Raw genomic sequence first — 17,819 nt, 5'->3', positions numbered from 1 at the left:
TTAGCTGGAGAAAGTTTTGTGACATCCATACATTTATATCAGAAATGCAATTTACCAAACAATCAATAGAGCTGTAGTTGTTGGGTGTTACAGAAATATAGAGCTGGGTGCAGTGGCGGCTCCTGAAAAAATTCTCAGGGGGGGCAATTTTTTTTATAATGATTAAGGCGACCCATTCAGTAAGTACATTAAGTTAGCTGATTAACTCATACAGCAATACCTTTTTGTCCACTATTGGCAGCACACAACAGTAATATGTCCCCTCTTGCTACATAGCTAGAGTAGCAAGTTACAGGTGGAAAGCTATAGAAGAAAGTTGCATCCAGGAGCCTTCATAAGCAAACATGATGTGGCTCCACATTAAATTATCCCACTTTTTCATTATCCACGTGTCTCAAATGTTGTATGATGTAACATAGCTTAACAGGACACATGATATGTCCAGTAACATCATAAAGAAGGGGTAACATAAGTCAAAAACAACAATGTTTATTGACTGATCTTGAAAGTATTGGCTTACAAAAGCAAAATAAGTCATCACATAAAAAATTATTCAGTGTTAGTGCAAGAAGCGAACTGTGAAACACACTGTAAAACCTATGAAAAGTGACAGTGGTATATGAAATACAGACCGCATTAGCCACGCGATTTTCTTTCGTTCCAATTCTTGGATGTAGGATTTCCCTCCCTTTGTAGAAACCTGTTGAATGGATACATTTGGTCTAGGAAGTCCTAATTGTTTTGTTGTCAATTTATCTTCATTAGTACGCCGACTAAAAAGGAGTTTCTGTCAAAGAGCGAATCGAGTTATTGCACTGGACAGGGCAGCCATCTTGACAGAATATGCCTCCGTCGAAGCTGTATGACGTTCGTATAGGCTTTTACGTCCACTACTTATGACAAGACCAGGAGGGGCGAGCCCTCCCGGAAGCCATAGAGAATGCATTGAGAGCTCTGTTTTGTGAAAAAAATTGATTTAACATGGGAGTCAATGGGAGAGGTCTGGGGCGATTTTCATTTCGCCCCAAATCGCCCCAGAAGGGGTGGGGCCATTTGAAGCACGACTTTAGGCTGACTGAACGACTGTTACCTGATTCGACAATGACATACAGAGACAGATCAGACGGTCTAGTGGTAGAATCCGACAGAAAAAAAAATATTACATTTAAATTTACGTGTCATTTACGCGACTTACAAGGATATTGCGTTAATACATAAGGAGTTTTTTTTTTTTTTTTTTTTTTTTTTTTCCCCTAGGCAGTGCGTCGCCCCAATCGCCCTTATGGACGAGCCGCCCCTGGCTGGGTGTCATCTGCATAGCTATGATAGTCGATGTTGTGCCTCCTAATTACACTACCAAGGGGTAGCATGTATAGACTGAAAAGTAAGGGCCCTAAAATGGATCCTTGAGGGACCCCACAGGTCATACAAATGTTTTTTGAGCTGTGGTCTCCGAGGGCGACAAAGTATTCCCGGCCAGTTAGATAGGTCCTAAACCAGTTTAGGACCGGACCAGTGAGGCCAACCCAATTTTCAAGTCTATCAATAAGGATATTGTGATCAACAGTATCAAAGGCTGCGCTCAGATCCAGAAGGGCCAAGACAGATAGTTTTTTGGAGTCAGCATTAATCCTGAGATCATTTACAACCTTGACTAATGCCGTTTCTGTGCTATGATTGGAGCGAAAACCAGATTGGAAGGTGTCAAATGCACAGTTAGCATCTAGGAAATTATTTAACTGTTTAAAGACAATTTTTTCCAGGATTTTGCTTAGAAAGGGAAGGTTAGAGATGGTGAGATGGCAAAGGTGGATGTTATTTGTTGTTGCCACCTCAAAGAATTGTGGGGCGGTACTATCTCCTTTCCTTTGGTAAATGATAGTCCAGTGTACCCTATGCTAAAGGAGATTGAAGGATAGTCCAGTGTACCCTATGCTAAAGGAGATTGAAGGATAGTCCAGTGTACCCTATGCTAAAGGAGATTTAAGAATAGTCCAGTGTACCCTATGCTAAAGGAGATTGAAGGATAGTCCAGTGTACCCTATGCTAAAGGAGATTGAAGGATAGTCCAGTGTACCCTATGCTAAAGGAGATTGAAGGATAGTCCAGTGTACCCTATGCTAAAGGAGATTGAAGGATAGTCCAGTGTACCCTATGCTAAAGGAGATTGAAGGATAGTCCAGTGTACCCTATGCTAAAGGAGATTGAAGGATAGTCCAGTGTACCCTATGCTAAAGGAGATTGAAGGATAGTCCAGTGTACCCTATGCTAAAGGAGATTGAAGGATAGTCCAGTGTACCCAATGCTAAAGGAGATTGAAGGATAGTCCAGTGTACCCTATGCTAAAGGAGATTTAAGAATAGTCCAGTGTACCCTATGCTAAAGGAGATTCAAGAATAGTCCAGTGTACCCTATGCTAAAGGAGATTTAAGAATAGTCCAGTGTACCCTATGCTAAAGGAGATTGAAGGATAGTCCAGTGTACCCTATGCTAAAGGAGATTGAAGGATAGTCCAGTGTACCCTATGCTAAAGGAGATTTAAGAATAGTCCAGTGTACCCTATGCTAAAGGAGATTTAAGAATAGTCCAGTGTACCCTATGCTAAAAGAGATTTAAGGATAGTCCAGTGTACCCTATGCTAAAGGAGATTGAAGGATAGTCCAGTGTACCCTATGCTAAAGGAGATTGAAGGATAGTCCAGTGTACCCAATGCTAAAGGAGATTGAAGGATAGTCCAGTGTACCCTATGCTAAAGGAGATTTAAGAATAGTCCAGTGTACCCTATGCTAAAGGAGATTTAAGAATAGTCCAGTGTACCCTATGCTAAAAGAGATTTAAGGATAGTCCAGTGTACCCTATGCTAAAGGAGATTGAAGGATAGTCCAGTGTACCCTATGCTAAAGGAGATTGAAGGATAGTCCAGTGTACCCAATGCTAAAGGAGATTGAAGGATAGTCCAGTGTACCCAATGCAATGTACTTAGATACTTCCGGATGATTTCACTCAGTTAGGAACCTTTCTGAGCAAAAAAGACTATCTAAACGGAGCCCTAGTGTAGCATATATGAAACCACATGCAGGCTACGCAAATATGTAACAAATCACATCCCTTATTGATTCAATATGGCATGCAGCATTTTATCTTTCAATACAGGACAATCCCGTATTATAAAGGACAGGTGGCAACCCAATAATTGACTCAACCCTATTAGTGACTGTTTTGAGCTGTGAAGCCTGGCCACTCTTTCTTTACTGAAACTGAAAGGGAGGTGCTGATGGTAGGTGGAGCTGAAGGCGGAAATAAGCACTAGGCCTATATAAAACACAACCCTGGCTAATTAAAACATCGCTCATGTTGGACAGAAGGGATCTTGTAAATGTGCATGCCTAAAAGAGAATATATAACTGTGAACTGTCTTACATTGGTGAATAAATAACTGTGAACTGTCTTACATTGTTGAATAAATAACTGTGAGAACTGTCTTACATTGTTGAATAAATTACTGTGAGAACTGTCTTACATTGTTGAATAAATAACTGTGAACTGTCTTACATTGGTGAATAAAGAACTGTGAGAACTGTCTTACATTGGTGAATAAAGAACTGTGAGAACTGTCTTACATTGTTGAATAAATTACTGTGAGAACTGTCTTACATTGTTGAATAAAGAACTCTGAGAACTGTCTTACATTGTTGAATAAATAACTGTGAACTGTCTTACATTGTTGAATAAATAACTGTGAGAACTGTATTACATTGTTGAATAAATAACTGTGAGAACTGTCTTACATTGGTGAATAAATAACTGTGTGAACTGTATTGTGAGTGTATCAAACCGTGAGCCCTGAATCTTGTACCGAGTCGTGACTTAACTGTATCGTAACACCTGAATTTGTTACTGGCAATGATCCGAGAGCCATTTCCCTTACATTTTGATGTATAACAACCTGTAGCAAATACAAGTTTGGATAACAAGTCATGCCCTCCTAATAGTGTTGTTTCTTTTTCTATTTTAGGCAGGGGAAAGGAGGAGCCAGGAAAAACATAGGGGAGGAAAAGACAATGGAGAAAAAAACAATGAGAGAGATAAAGGGAGAGGAAGCAGGGGAGGAGGAAACCAGGGAGGCCTTGAATATGTGATGCTAAGCCCTCCGAAGGCTTTCAAAGCCCAAGGTGACAAGCGTCCTCCCCAAAAAGGCATTATTTTCTTTATAATTATTTATAAATAAAATGTAGGAATTGATCATGTTGTTTTGTGTTTTATTTGACCAACAAATTACCACATTGGTACGTTGTTTTGGTATGTGTTTGAGCCAACCAGTGTTAGCTGAGATCTGTTTTATAGGCTGAAAAATTATGGAAGCATTGAGCACAAATACCTAAAATTAACTAATATATTTTTTCACCATACTTTTGTGTGTATGCATGGTCTTGTAGCCGGCCTTTGCGCACCATGTATTGAACAAATTCACTGTCCCGAGAATCTTCCCTACACCGTATTTTCATTGACCAGCAGGTGTTCCTAGAGTGCATTCGAAGCCTCGAGAAATGAACCACTTTTCAACACACCTGGCTGGTTTCATGAAGCTTCATTTCGCCACCACTACTAAATGTTGTTTACCTATTGGCTACCTTCTAAGTTAATGGTTGTTTGCAAGACGAGTCTGCCACAATGAAAGAAAATTGCAGAAATACAGTGTATTTATCTAAGCTATTTAGCATTTCGCACACTGGGGGTTTAAACTGAATTTTGAAGAGGACTTTTATTTTGACGCTCTCTCCGCCATATTGCCGCCGCTAGTTCAATCGAACTGGAGTTACAGCAAGACTTTGGTTGCAGTGAATGTATAATAGATATAAGAATACCTTTTTATGTTTATGCATTGTACACGTACTTATTGCGGAGTTGTCGAATGCAATTCGTGGTGCACGTGGGTCTTATTAAACTCTTACTAAACCTAAAGTCACGTTTTAGGTTAGGTTAGAATTCTTTCTGTTTTTCATCATAGCAATGTGACGTTACATAGCCTAGTGTAGGTGACTGGCACACTAAAGCTAAACTGACCTATCATATGCGGCAAAAGTACAGCTTTGCACGAAAACAATAGATTTTAGATCTCTCTGAGCACAGTAACTAATTAGAGATGTATCTAACGATAAAGTGTGCATGTATAGTGTCAAGAAATACGACATACTGTCGTGCCTTTCTGAGTTCGCAAACACAAAGGCTAACGTTTACTAACATTGTTATCGCTAGCTAGAAACCTCGAATAAGAAAGGGGAGGTGTCTTTAAAACACTTAACCGATTCGGAAGATGTACTTTGCTATTTGAATAAACTTTGAGCTAAAATGCGAAACCAATTATCATCAGTATGGTGTGTGTTGGGTACAAATCGCCCTGGATTTTATTTTGGCACTACTCTACTAACAGCGTTGAACGTCTTGGTGTGGCTCTGTGGTATTCAGACTAGCCTCACCCTGGGACCAGGTGGCGAATTCCCAAGTTTGAGAGGTAACAATATCTGCATTGCACAGCTATCATCAAAACATTTGTATTCCTTAGCTAAGCTTAAAACTTACTTTTTGTGAAACGCACAAAACTATAGACCTAGCATTCTCTTTTACAGGTCAGAGAGGAGAGATGGTTTTCTGTATTTCACATATACCGTGTATTGTTTTTCACGAATGAACTGTTCTGTATGCATAGGTTGGACTTTCTACGCTTTCAGCCATGAAGACCTAATATCGCTTGTTTGTGACATCGCTCTTCTTGTGTGGCTTGGTCCGTGCCAGGAGCAGAGATGGGGTACGGTGGCCTTTATCGCTCTCACCCTGCTCTCTACAGTACTCCTTCCTCCTCTCTACACACTGGCTCTATTCATCACAGATGATGAGACCAGCAGAATTAGTGGCTTTTCTGCTGTCCAGCTGGCACTCTTCACTGCACAGAGTCAGCAGGTGAAGCAGAGGAGACTCCTGGGCTATGTTCCTATCTGGCTGCTGCCATGGATGCTCCTTATACTTCACTTTTTCCTGCTCCCTGGCACTCCCGGCATGCTTCACTTCTGTGCAATCTGCTTGGGCTACAATTGTATCTTTTTTAAATATTAGGAACTGTTGACAGTGAGATGTTTGTGTGTCCAGCTGAGCCACTTTTACCTTAACACCTATTTCAAGACACACCGTCGCTGATTGGGATTATTCAGCGGCTTGAGGACAAATGGTTCTCTAGTGTTCTGCCTGGCTGGGCTTCTGCATCTGTGAGAGCCAGATATCAGTTACCAACCCACCATATTCAACAAAGGTGGTTACTGTTTTGTCAATAGATTTTCATAAAATATGAAGGACTAGCTTTTTGGAAAGGTTGATTTGCATCGGTGACCTGGTTAAGTGGCAATACAGAACTCCATTAACACATATTTTCATCTTCTAGATCAGAGGGCCATCTCCAGCCTCTACCAGTGGAAGAGTCGGACTTCCTCATCACAACCCAGTTTGATTCCTTCTCATCTCCCCAGACACCGCAGTCTGCTGCATCAGACACACAGGCACTGGACGATCAGATGTTAGAGGCAGGAATTTTGGCATCATTACAGTATACCACAGAAGGAGTACAGAAAAAAATAGAGGTGCCAAAATCCTCTGTTTCCTCCCTGAGGTAAATCATGTCCAACCTGGATTAGATCTGTTTGAGTTGCATTCTGTGGCCTCCTGGCATCACTGAATAGGAACATATTATTTACATTTACATTTAGTCATTTAGCAGACGCTTTTATCCAAAGCGACTTACATATGTGCGACTTACAATGTATACACATTTTACATTTACACTGATGGCACACTGCACATCAGGAGCAATTAGGGGTTCAGTGTCTTGCTCAAGGACGCTTCGACAGGGAATCGAACCAGCAACCTTCTGCTTACTAAACGACTTCTTTACCTCCTGTACCACTGTCGCCCCACTTTCCTCCATTTAGGCTGCAGCAATTGCAGAATATGGGCTTTACGACAGAGAAGGCGGTTGTGGCCCTGGCAGCCAGTGCACAGCTGGACGGAGCTATATCCCTGCTCATCAATGGCCAAGTTGGGGAAGAGGCAGTGATGATCTCCAAGGGCAAGAAGACCCCTCGTTCTTAGATACACACGGACATTATGGGCTTTCATCTAAAACTCTGGATAGAACCAATCAAAGGCTGTATTGTTATTTAGCTATGTTGTATTTATTTCGATAATTGCAACCATGTACGATGTATGAACAAACCAGTCACAGGGGACATAGACCAAAGGAAATGACTTGGTTAGATACGACCAGGGATATTAACAATTTACAGCTGATTTCCCCCCTTAACTATGGAAAGGTTGGGAGGCCTGATGCTTTATGACCAAAACTAAAATATTCTAAATGAAAAATGTGTTAAAAAATGTTAATTTATTTCAACAAAAAAAATTGTTTTGCCATATTCTTCCATTAATAAAATATCACGTCTGTTACAGCCTCTGCTTTTAGGACTACCATTCCACATGTTGAGCTGCATTGTTACAGTCAACGGGTCATTTCCATACAGTCTGCCAATGTGTCAAGAGTTTTACAGCTGACATGATCATATCAGTGGTTCATCAAAAGGGTTTTCTCCTTGGTGAGAAGGTGTTCTCTCCAGGTATTATTTATTACAGACCTTTTAAAATGAAGCTTAAAACTAAAAGGGAAACTTTAGGATTTGTCAACGTCATCTTTTCTGTCTGACATAGCCCCCCATTCAATGCCCGTAGTCAATTAGCCTACTGTGTAGTGCTGGAGTTGGCACTCCCTTCGATAATCAACGACATGGGGTGCTATATCAGAGACCGGAATAAGAGAAAGGTAAAACACTGACTGAACAAACAGTCATTTTCTACAGTGTCTTTACAGTTATTTAGGTAAACAGACGCAGGTGTATCTTTGTAGGGATCCTGTCATGTTGTCAAACCCTTATAATAACAGTTCCAAGCCTGTCAGTGGCGGCTTACTTTGACATGCATGCTTGCTCCATGGAATTCCATTGTGTAGCCATTTTGCATTGGCCAGTTTTAGCATTCTAACTCAATACTAGACCGATTTACATAGTTTTTGTCAGTGATTCATTCTAGCCGATTTGGGTCACTCCAGTGGCCTGCCGTCAGGGCAAGCAAGGCCTGGCTAGATCTAAAAATAGACATGAATTTGAACGATATTGTTGCGGTAAATACCTGTAGCATAGCCCTTGTCTGTCCGTTTACGATCTAATATTACTGTTTGAATTAAGTTTTGCCCTTACTGCCCTCTTGTGGTCGTTCCGCTGGCCTGCAATAATGACTCTGGAATGGATGTCAGCTAGCTCTCCAAACAGCTTGTTTAATCCAATGGCGTGAGTGTATTTTACTTTGATGACATAACTGGTCTCATTGACGAACAGTGGGGCTTGTCAAGCTAGCGGGAGATCAACTTTTTCGTGTAGAAATAAAATTGCTAAAAAACCTGTCCATGGGTGAAGAGAGAGAGGAGACCCATCACGTTATTTTCTGCTGCAGATACACAATGTTAAGCAATATGGTGGTAAACTTATGCTACGGTGATACATGTCACAGTAACAGTGTGTCTATTCACAAGCAGAACCGCGGCATATAATGGGGGCGCCCGCTGCTTGAGCCTGGCTGGGTATACGTAGATAAAAAAGAAGGGGGGCCCTTGTGGCAGAAGGGGAGGGGAAACGATCTGGAACATGGCAGAATAAATCATACACATATCGGGATGAGTATGTACACAATGTACACAGTATACAAGTGGTAAATGTACACAATACATACAAACATAACATGGTATACATGTTTACATACAAAATTGATGGAGGATAAGGTGGGGAGAGAGCTTTCAAGCTTTGGGGGTTTTGGCACCTTAAAACACTATTCTAGAATTCACAGGTGCATTCTAATGCCGTGTACTTGGCTTGTACATCACTATTCAGAGGCTGTACTTGCCAACACCTTACCCAGAACCAGCAACAGAAGTAGAAAGGGCCTTGAACCATGCCCACACAAAACCAGGGCACATATTGAGATTGGGTTCAGTGCCTAAAAAATCTCAGGGTTTTGCCAGACAGGGCCTGATATCACCATGACTTGTGCAGCCTTGCACAACACTGTCATCATACGTCGTGAGGGACGGTCCAGAATGATATACATTATGATGATGATACCCTGGGTCTATGTCATTTAACCTATTGGCTTTTGAATACTCTGAAAGTGAAACAACATGATTTTGTTAACTTGTAAGGTTCATTTTTAATAATGCGTTCTTTGGAACTAAAGTAAACATGTAATTTCATGCTTGGTCACATTGCCAGAAGAAGGTCTGAACTTGTGTTTCTGAACATGGACATGACAAAAGCTCAGCGAGCGCCAAAAAACACTTGACTGATTCTGTTGGAAATACTTTCAAACTAGAGATGGCAAATCGACTCAGTTAACTGACTCGATTTTTTCTGAGTCACTCACTAAACAACCTCATTGTTTTTAGTTTAGTGAAATATACAAAAATATCAGGCATGGCAGACTACCTAACAAAGTCAAAAACAGGCCTTAGGGTTGGAAGTGTTAACATAAAGGACAGGAAACCAGGTCATTATTTAATTAATTTCTTTAATAATACTGCAAGAGAGTACTTACATACAAAGGTCAAAATATAAAAAAAATGTAATTGAAGCAACATCATCAGTTGTCTGGAAATACATGTAATACTAGTAGAAAGTAAGTGAAAAGCATTCAAGTAACATATGCTCTCTATCGGTTCTTGATTCCAAACATGTGAACAAAAACAGTGACACACCCGATAGAACCATCTCACTTTCCCCCAAACTGTAAGCTCCATCTGTTAGTGAGAATGTACTTATTCAAAGCCCCTACACGTTTTTAGGATCCTACAACTGGATATAACAAGACATATTAGCACATACAATGACATTTTAAAACTTTGGCCTCAGTGTGATACAGTACAAATATTACAAAATTATGGCTTACTGAAACAAACAACGTCACAAACTACTGACTATTGGATGAGAATCTTGTATCTGTCTCATATGAATCATGATTAAATGTTGAATTAGACTAGTACATAGGAAATGTATGTATGTATGTATGTATGTATGTATGTATGTCTGTCTGTATCTATGTATGTTTGTCTGTACCTATGTATGCATCTATGTATGTATGTATGTATGTATGTATGTATGTATGCACGCATGCAGTTGTGATATGTGTGGCTGAACCCCATCCTTATGTTTCTTGCAGACCATGAATATGTACTTTAAGTATGTACTTTAAGTATGTACAATAGGCAGCGTTGTCCCTTGGTGGTGAAATGAAATGCCATATTAGGTAACACTCTTCTCAAGAAGGCATTATTGCCAACTTGTGGACCTGTGCCCAAATGGCAGCCAGGTCTTCTGCCTGAACAGATGATTTTACACGATGTTCAGTAAGGCTCTGGATGGACATCAGACACACTATTGTTTTAGAGAGAAAGAGTATGCTGCTTATTGCACCTTCCAAAACCCAAACAGAACTGAGATCAACAGAGAACATATATTTCTTTCCCTCATATTGATTGCACTTCTCACCTTTACTTCAATATTTACAATGAATGACATAGCCGTTTTTCTATACTGTATTTCTTTTTCATATACAGTATATACTGTAAGTTTGTCATCACATCCTGTTACAGCATCCGGATGTTTCCAGTATCCTTTGCTTTGTTTTCCAGAAATGAGTTTTGTATCTACAGAAAACTTCACTTGTAGGAATCATTTTGTGGTGTGGCAGAATCCATATACAGATGGAGAATGTGCTAGAGATTTCCAAGGAGGCAGTCCCCACTCCATCCACCCATCTTCCCTGAGGTTTCTCCCATCCTTGCTAGATCCTATGTCCTAGAGAGGGCATCATGGACAATTACAAAATCAGTGAGATAAGGATATGAGAAAATTGCAAGTGGTGGTGCCTGTCTGAGAGATATCTGAGAGAAGATCAACATCTTCAGATCCTCTTGGTGATGAGGGTTATTCCCCGGGGGACTTTTGATTTGTAGTGAGAAGAGAAGACAGGACGTGGAGTGGCACGGGACCGGTCCTCTTGTTGCGGGAGAATCCAGTTGATGTGGTGCTGAAGGGTCCGTCCCCTGATCCAATATCTGGCTCTGTTGGAAGACAGATCATTGTTTAGTGCTGATCTGTTATATGGATCTACCTCTCAAAGGGCAATAAACAAACATTTAACAAGCAAAAGACAAATATTTTCCAATATTGTAACCAAAGTACAGTGGAACCCCCATATCCGCTAATTTAGTAACCACGGTTTCAGTTATCCACAGTTTACCGGTTTAAGTGGCTGTGACCGTGGAAATATGTCATTTTTTACAGTTTATTTTCAGTTATTGAGGTAAACAGACACAGGTGTATCTCTGTAGGGATCCTTTCCATGTTGCCAGACCCTTATAATAACATGAATGAGCCTGTCAGTGATGAGAACAAGCAGTTCTCATGCAATACTGGACTGATCGTCATTCACAAAGCCTTTATTACAGTATATTGTTATAATTGCTTTATTTTCTTATTAGTTTTTGTTGTTGATGTCCTATTGTGTTGTGTGTAATTTCTAAATTAAACTTTGTCATGAAACTAAGTTGTGTGTGGTGGTTGCTACTATCTGGGATTTGGGCTATCCGTTGTAGATCTTGGAACATCTCGCCTGCGGATACAGGGCACTACTGTACTGCACAAGGTCTCTGCAGAACAGGCATATGCTACTTTGTATGTTCTCCAAAAATATTCCTCCTAAAAAGAAATATAGGCTGTAAAATATAGTGTGTAATTTAACACAAGCAAGTTAATTTGCCATGTATACATGAATGATTGCAGTATACTCCTCCCCTGAATGGAATACAAAAGCTAACTAGAATGGGGGTAAATTGCTGAGTGAAATATTTTTATAACAATGCAAAATGATACATTTAAACATGCTCGAAAATGAATTGAATAAAGTGAAATGTCGTATCATGCTTTCAGAGAAGGTTAAAAGCTAATTTACCTAATCAACTTTCTACTTGCTAGTTTCGTCATTGTCAAAGCTGGTCATATTTCATTATATAGCAGCAACACAAGTGCCAAAGCCTATTTGCGTAACAGAGCTGTGGAGTTTCTGTCCTTCCACAAGCTGTGAAGCATGAATGAAGCTGAGCCTGCTTAAAGATGGGGGAGTTCCATGGAAATGATATTGCACACAGGAAGGATTACATTTCAAACATGTCTCTGCCCCAGTCTAAAGCCCTTATTAAACACAGATGATTCCTCCATGAGGCCTCAGCACAGTACGTCCTGGAGATGTACAACTAGAATTAAGATTGGTAAACATGCATTTTTCTTGCTTCTTGTTTCTGGCATAACATTGATCACACACAGTTATTCAATTGGCAGCCTTATTCATTTATAACTCAAGAAATATTTGAATGAGGGACTAAATGTATGCGGTTAGACATTGCATCACTAATCCAGCATCCAACAGGTATGTATTTGATCAATTCTGATATCTTAGGGCCTTCAATGCTGTGACCTAATGACTGTATACCAAACTAAACATATATCAATATGGGCTGCAGACAGTGCACGTTGTACGGTGAAGGAGTGCTCTTACGGATCCTGGGTAATTTTGCTGCCACCCTTGCTATCCTTGTATAACACAAATTTGCATGCACCATGTCAGCCAACCATAACTAAATATAACTAATCAAAACTAAACATAAACAAAATTACTGGGCAGCCTCTCCCTCTCCTTCTATATCATATTATGCCAATACTGATACTGATAAAGTGGCCATATTACCTTAAATAAATGTTTTATCTGTATTTCTTCATCAAATTGATGTTTACAAACCAAATGTTCTCTCTCTTATAGTATGACCTTTGCTCACAAATGCCGATGGCTGTGGACACATTGTTCCTCATCACCATATCCATTAAGGACATATATGCATCTTAGGCAGCTAAACTCGTCCTACTCACTTTGTTTCTTTCTTCCCCTCCTAGCCTAGACTATCTCCACTGAATGCTGCTGTAGTCTCTTGATCTTTCTGCTCTACAATAAATGAATGCTTTCTCTACACCTTATTCACTATCAATTTTGTATGTATCATGTATATACCATGTTATGTTTATATATATTGTGTACATTTACCGTATGCTAGCATGCTTATCTTGATATGTGTACGAATTCATCTGCCATGTTTCTGATTGGCTCCCCACAAGCCCCCTCCCCCTCTTTTTCTATCTCTCCCTCTCTATTGCCCCCCCCTTCTTTTTCTATCTCTACCTCTCTACTTGGCCGTCTTCAATCACATGCCCCCCCCCCCCATTACATAAAGTATACGTACATATGAAAACATTAAGTATACGTTCATATGAAAACATTAAGTATACGTTCATATGAAAACATTAAGTATACGTACATATGAAAACATTAAGTATACGTTCATATGAAAACATTAAGTATACGTACATATGAAAACATTAAGTATACGTACATATGAAAACATTGACTCATCTATTGCACATAAAAGAACAGAAAACAACTTTACTTCATAGTATTCTGATGGCCAGTGTATGGTATGAAATGGGGAGAACATTACCTGGCCAGATGATTGCCTCCAGCAGTTGCACCCTGCGAGCCAGAAGCTCAAGGTCTGCCTGCAGCTCACGGTACATCTGCAAACTAACGTCCTATCGGAAATAGCAGTGACAAGAGACTGATAGGAGATTGCCAAGGGGAGTGTCTGCTCCAAGTTCCCTATTCCTCCTTGTGGTCAAGGAGAAAAGAGGGTGGTGATCCGCAGACCTGCCCAACCACTGACCTGTGGGTCCCCTGCCTATATCTAACCTCTGACCTCTGACCCTGCCTCAGGCCACCTACTCACCGTGGATACCGATCATAGTTTCGAGGATTAAAACCCTCTCGGCTAAGATCTTCAGTGCTTCACGGATTTGGTGAATTCCATCCCCCTGTGTGAACATAGATACAGCTGTCAAGGTATTGTGCCAAAAGCCAACCAAAGCAATCGCGAGGATGCATGTTTCCATTCACAATATTGCCTTAAGTGATCAATCTATTAGCAGTTAGAAGTGTTAATACAATCCCAATAACTCTTCTAATGATTTATTCTGGTTCCCTCTGGCCATGCTGCAAGATCATGCACAAATCTGCATGCATTTCATCAGCCACCTCCAACATATACGTATTTGGGAACAATAACGCTGACAATTTCTAAAGTTAGATCATGCTAAGCAGCCCTGTAAAAGTCAAAGAATTGATATGCACTACTTGTCTGGCCAGTACAGAAGCACGTTGCATTCCTAAAAGAAAAAGAAAACTGAGACCATATCTCGTAATTACGATCTCCATATCTCATAATTATGACGAGAGTGTGAGTGGACAGGAGTTAACAAGAACTGCATCCATATTGCCCACCCCTTTGCTCAGTAGGTTCTGACTGCACAGCCACAACACCCAATTAGACTTCAATGGCCAGCTCTGCCAAAATGACTTTTTGAGATTTTTGGAGCTGGACAAAGGTTCATAATGTCTCAAGTGTTACTAAATGTGTATGTTCATCAGATCTCATGTCTATACCATCTACAAATAGGTTTGCCAGCCTATACAGGAAAACATCTTCAGATGATATTTCAGTTCAACAACCAATCAAATACCCCCCTCCCTTCTTTTTGATTGGCTGGAATAGTGTATGGCTTGGTCTGTGTACACATATCAGGTTCATGAGCACACACACAGAACACACACACACAGAACACACACACACACACACACACACACAGAACACACACACACACACACACACACAGAACACACACACAGAACACACACACACACACACACACACACACACAGAGCACAGAACACACACACACACAAACACACACACACACACACAGCTAGAGGGAAATGAGGAGAAATGAAACAAGGCTGAATTTGACAAAAACTGGTTATAAATATTTTGTCTGAATAATAACATTATTTAAATGTACAAAATGAAATGAAATGCTGTGATTGTAATGCATGCAGTGCCCACATGGACTTGGGACATATTCTCCTATGCGCTTAAGTGTAAAGAAGCGCATAGCTATGCACTTTTCAGCCTATGCGTATTCTCGCCTTGACTTAAGTTTGTGATTTGGACGCCATGAAGGCAATTATGCACTTTGGGCAGCACAACCCAAAACCACAATGTTTGAGTGTCACATTTTGTTTTTAAACTCTTGAAATAACATTAAGTTTTTTTTCCCATTACTATGTAACATAAGGTAACACATTACATAATTAGAAATAATTAGTTCAATTACAGTAAAACTCAGCAAGAGCATTTAAAGATGGAAAAGAGCTCGCCAAGTGGTGGCCCAGAGTATTTCGTCCTCGTTTGGACACACTGGAGCTTACTGACGCGCAGTGCATTCAGACAGTGCATTCAGACAGTGCATTCAGCGACTTCTACTTGACTGTGAAGCCATAAGCCACTACACTTGTGCAGATGCCTGGATTTATAACTTTTAAGCCACTTTTAATTGGCCACATTCTCTGCTGGTCCTCATCAAAATAATTCTGTGTTCTGTCTGTCCTTGCATCGGGTTCGTTTCAAAGGGTGGCTAGTATGATTCAATTCAATTCAACTTTATTTGTATAGCCCCATAACAATACAATTGTCTCAAGGCGCTTTACAGAGCCCAGAGCCTGGACCCCCTTAGGGCAAGCACAATGGCAGCAGGGGCAAGGAAAAACTCCCTGTTAGTCAGGAAGGAACCTTAAGCAGAACCACGGCACATAAGGGGGGACCCATCTGCTTGAGGTCGGCCAGGAGGAGATAGGAAGGGGGGATGGGGGAGGATTGAATGATGCACATACCTAAAGTCATTTTCAGTCATCTGTGGGACAGTGTTTGATTACTTGATTATTGAGTGTTTAATAATAGGCTACGCAACATGATCTCAAGTTGGGATATTGAAACGTGCATTCTGATGTAGCCTAGCTTCTCCTCAATGGTGAGTTTGAATCTCATGAATTTCAACACCTCAAACACGTCTTTATAAATTGGCCTCGCAAACTTGGTTCATTCACCTCTTTGCTTCTTTGGTTTATGTGATAGAAACATATGTTTTCATTTGAGGTCATTCGTAACAATTCTTCCCTTGCCTTCATTTACAAAATCAAAGTCTGGTTTATGTTTTCCATCATTTTGAATGACATTCACAAGGTTAATGTGAAAGTCCATGTTCCACGTTTTTCTAACAGACAAAATAAACAAGGTTGTGACTCCGTTTTCTTCTATTTTAAATTAATTTCATGAGCCTGCCTTCAAGTGTGTCGGGGAGAATATGCGTAATTGAAATGGTGTCACTGGAGGCACACACTTGAGCACGAATGGGAGAATATGACCCTTGATTTGCAGGTATTCCTTGAACAGATCAAACAAACATATAGACAAAACGATGAAGAAAAAGGGAATAGCATAGGGTGGGATGAAATGTGGTTCTGAAGAGAATGAATGTGGCTCACAGCCAAAGGAATCCCTACAATGGCTGAATGAAATATTCATGAGGCTGATCCTGAAGGTTATGAGCGCCCTACACTGGAATGCTTACGAGGAAATAGGACCTCCGCCCTGTTAAGATGAAATCAGGTCATGAGAAGAAATAAATGTTTTCCATTACTAGTATCATTGTCTTGTGATTGACAGTAGGTTGCTGTCATAAGTGTTACACAGTCACCAGGTGTAAAAAGCACCAGGAAAACTTTCCATAATACTGTTTGTTTATGGATTGCAAGTGATGGAGATGTTGAAGAGCATTATGGTATGGAATTATGGTATGGGACAAAGGGGTGATCAAGAAACTGCTTAGTTAGGTGATCCAAAGAGTGAGGCAATACATTTGAAAAAAGTCCACACGAGATGAGTGTTCCATCATTAATACATTTACATTTACATTTAAGACGTCAAGGAAAAACTGCAGGCAAGAGAAAAAATGACAAGCAGTTAAAGTATAACATGCAGAAAAGTACTGGAGGATGGTGAAGCTGTATCTATTCACATACCTTAACCCACCCCACATTTGACCACCAGAAACAGCACCAAAAATATAAATGGACATTTTTGGCATACACATTAGATATCACACATAGTTGGATGGGTAAAAACAGTATTTCGATACATATTTAGCATGTACAAAACACATAAAAAAAAACATTTACAGACTGTACCGGGTGAAGGGTAATATACACTGAAGACTAAAAGATAGCTGAAGGCTGTATGGTGTACATATTGTTGCAGCTCTGCTGCTGAAAAACAACATTATAGGTTGGCAGAGATCCAGACTCCATGCTACTACTTCTGCTAGCTCAAGTTACTGTTACAGAAATGGGGACCTGGTCCACTCTCTTAAGGATGCACACTTGTCTTCCTTCTGTCCTTCCTGGGATAGGTTAGTATGTCTCCACAGTTGAGTATGTTTAAGCTACTTCAGTTGAGTATGTTTCAGCCTATACTTCAGTTGAGTATGTTTAAGCTACTTCAGTTGAGTATGTTTCAGCCTATACTTCAGTTGAGTATGTTTAAGCTACTTCAGTTGAGTATGTTTCAGCCTATACTTCAGTTGAGTATGTTTCAGTTGAGTATGTTTCAGCCTATACTTCAGTTGAGTATGTTTCAGTTGAGTATGTTTCAGCTACTTCAGTTGAGTATGTTTCAGCTACTT

The 17,819-nt window shown here is 40.3% G+C and overlaps 2 protein-coding genes across 3 annotated transcripts in view; one reads left to right on the top strand and one right to left on the bottom strand.

Annotated features, from left to right (window-relative positions):
* Positions 1–4,621: 4,621 nt before the first annotated feature.
* rhbdd3 (rhomboid domain containing 3) lies at positions 4,622–8,509 on the top strand. The gene is made up of 5 exons (XM_012835912.3): positions 4,622–5,512; positions 5,708–6,091; positions 6,178–6,304; positions 6,434–6,658; positions 6,978–8,509. Exons 1-5 carry the CDS (start codon positions 5,350–5,352, stop codon positions 7,135–7,137), a joined length of 1,059 nt encoding a protein of 352 aa, XP_012691366.2. The 5' UTR covers positions 4,622–5,349; the 3' UTR covers positions 7,138–8,509.
* A 1,125-nt stretch (positions 8,510–9,634) lies between these two features.
* emid1 (EMI domain containing 1) overlaps positions 9,635–17,819 on the bottom strand; it is a 43,962-nt gene continuing 35,777 nt past the window's right edge. Inside the window, exons 15-16 of one of the 2 annotated variants that reach the window (XM_031570054.2) lie at positions 13,976–14,060; positions 9,635–11,206 (exon numbers count right to left, since the gene is read on the bottom strand). In XM_031570054.2, the coding sequence (XP_031425914.1) occupies positions 11,070–11,206; positions 13,976–14,060 (222 nt within the window). In that variant the 3' untranslated portion in view covers positions 9,635–11,069. Of the gene's footprint in view, positions 11,207–13,690; positions 14,061–17,819 lie in introns of both variants that reach the window. The other variant, XR_006152484.1, reaches the window with a different exon arrangement.

The sequence above is a fragment of the Clupea harengus genome, chromosome 7 (assembly GCF_900700415.2).
Source record: "Clupea harengus chromosome 7, Ch_v2.0.2, whole genome shotgun sequence".
Taxonomy (NCBI): Eukaryota; Metazoa; Chordata; class Actinopteri; order Clupeiformes; family Clupeidae; genus Clupea; species Clupea harengus.
The sequence above is the reverse complement of the archived record's forward strand: the minus strand, read 5'-3'. Positions and strand labels throughout refer to the sequence as shown.